Here is a 1,763-nt window from a genome sequence, read left to right on the forward strand (position 1 = left end):
TTCGAGACAGGGTTTCTCTGTGTAGCCCTGGCTGTCCTGGCACTCACTTTGTAGACCAGGCTGGCCTCGAACTCAGAAATTCGCCTGCCTCTGCCTCCCGAGTGCTGGGATTAAAGGCGTGCGCCACCACGCCCGGCCAAGACCATTTCTTAAGGTAATTTTTCTGACTGTTTTGGGACAGGGTCCAAGTAGATCAATCCTATTACCTCAGCCTCCTAAGTAAGATTACAGATCTATACCACCATTTCCAGCTTTAATTCTACTTATTGAGGACTTAGGCCTACTTCATTCACTTTCCCCACTACAGTTAATATCTCTACATCATCACATTAAGTATTTGCTGGCATTCTATTTGTGAAAGTGTCATGTTCTTCTGTAGTAGGGGCTTAAGACATGCCCTATTCAGTCTCCTGCCAGTTTTCCTTACCTGTTCATTGGTTGTGCGTCCCCTAGCCACCAGCACCACATGAAATCCTGTGAGGCCAGCTACAGGGATGAAAAATAAGCCAGCCACACACATCACTGCCATGCTGATTCCAAGTGGTCAAGGAAAACAGAACAATATTATCTTGCTTTCCCCAGTTCTACTGTGACCACTTGCCCTTTACCTTTCCAGACTCAAGGATTCAACTTGCCCTCCAACCCCACCCCCATCCTACAAGCCAAAGGCATTCAAGGATACGTGACAGCAGTGCGGACCCCTGAGAGTTCCTCTATGTGATAGAGGACATAAAGGAGGCCAAAGCCAAACACACCCATGATGTGAGCTGTCAGGGAAAGGAGGAAAAGGAAGAAGTATCTGTAGTTCCTGCGACCAATACAGTTGTTTACCCAAGGGCAGTGATGGTCAAATTCCTAGGAGCAAAAAGATAATAAAAGGCATCCTTAAAACAGCACTAGGGTTAGCCAGATGGTTCACTAGATAAAGGTATCTGCCACCAAGCCTGACAACCTGGGTTCAATCCCTGGGACTTCTCACTTAACAGGTATACATGCGCATCCATCCACCTGTCCACCCCTCGCCCCCTACTATCCCACATACATAAAAAAAAAATAAAACAAAGAAAAAACAACCCCCACCAAAAAAAAGCAGTATTAGATCTCTTTTGTTGATAAGAGGATTTAAATTACAGAACTTAAGTTTTACTTTTAGTTTTTTATGATCATTTAGTTACAAAAATTTGAAAAAATTTTAAAACAAATTTTAAAAAATTCAAAGCAGTTTCTCTTTGCTCTGTGTTAACTGAAGGACCTTCTGCGGGTTGGCCAAAAGCCAAATTCTCAAAATGATCTAAAGTTTGGCATGGTGCTACAGCCTACAACTCCAGTACTCGGGACATAGGAATATGGCTACAAAAGTTAAGAGGCCAGCCTGGTCTACATAATCTAAGCAATCAAAAAGACAAATGTTGATAAACACTCAAGATTTATGGGAATAAAAAGAAAACAACACAGAAGGGTAGATACAAAAATGGAACTAAACACGAGGCCATGCTTTTTGTACAAGAGATAGCACTAAGTAACCACAGTATGGATGGCTGAGACTGAATCTTGGGGTCAGGAAAGCTGTTATTAGAGCTAAGGCTTCATTGTGTAATAACAGAGCTCATGCTCTGGCTCTTATTGCTTCACTCCAAATGCCATTGGATTCCGTTGGACCATGTACATTAGGCAGCTCAGCAGGACTGCACGTCAGGAATCTGCTCTAGGAGCTACAGAGATTGCTTGGTGATTAAGGTGTGTGCGCTGTTCTTTTTTTTTTT

General features: G+C 43.0%; 1 protein-coding gene across 2 annotated transcripts in view; it reads right to left on the minus strand.

The window, feature by feature from the left end:
• Zdhhc5 (zinc finger DHHC-type containing 5) overlaps nt 1-1,763 on the minus strand; it is a 29,157-nt gene that overhangs the window by 6,771 nt on the left and 20,623 nt on the right. For both annotated transcript variants that reach the window (XM_021154618.2, XM_029471468.1), the window contains exons 5-6: nt 683-855; nt 428-530 (exon numbers count right to left, since the gene is read on the minus strand). In XM_021154618.2, the coding sequence (XP_021010277.1) occupies nt 428-530; nt 683-855 (276 nt within the window). The remainder of the gene's footprint in view (nt 1-427; nt 531-682; nt 856-1,763) is intronic.

Source organism: Mus caroli, chromosome 2 (genome assembly GCF_900094665.2).
Source record: "Mus caroli chromosome 2, CAROLI_EIJ_v1.1, whole genome shotgun sequence".
NCBI classification, from domain to species: domain Eukaryota; kingdom Metazoa; phylum Chordata; class Mammalia; order Rodentia; family Muridae; genus Mus; species Mus caroli.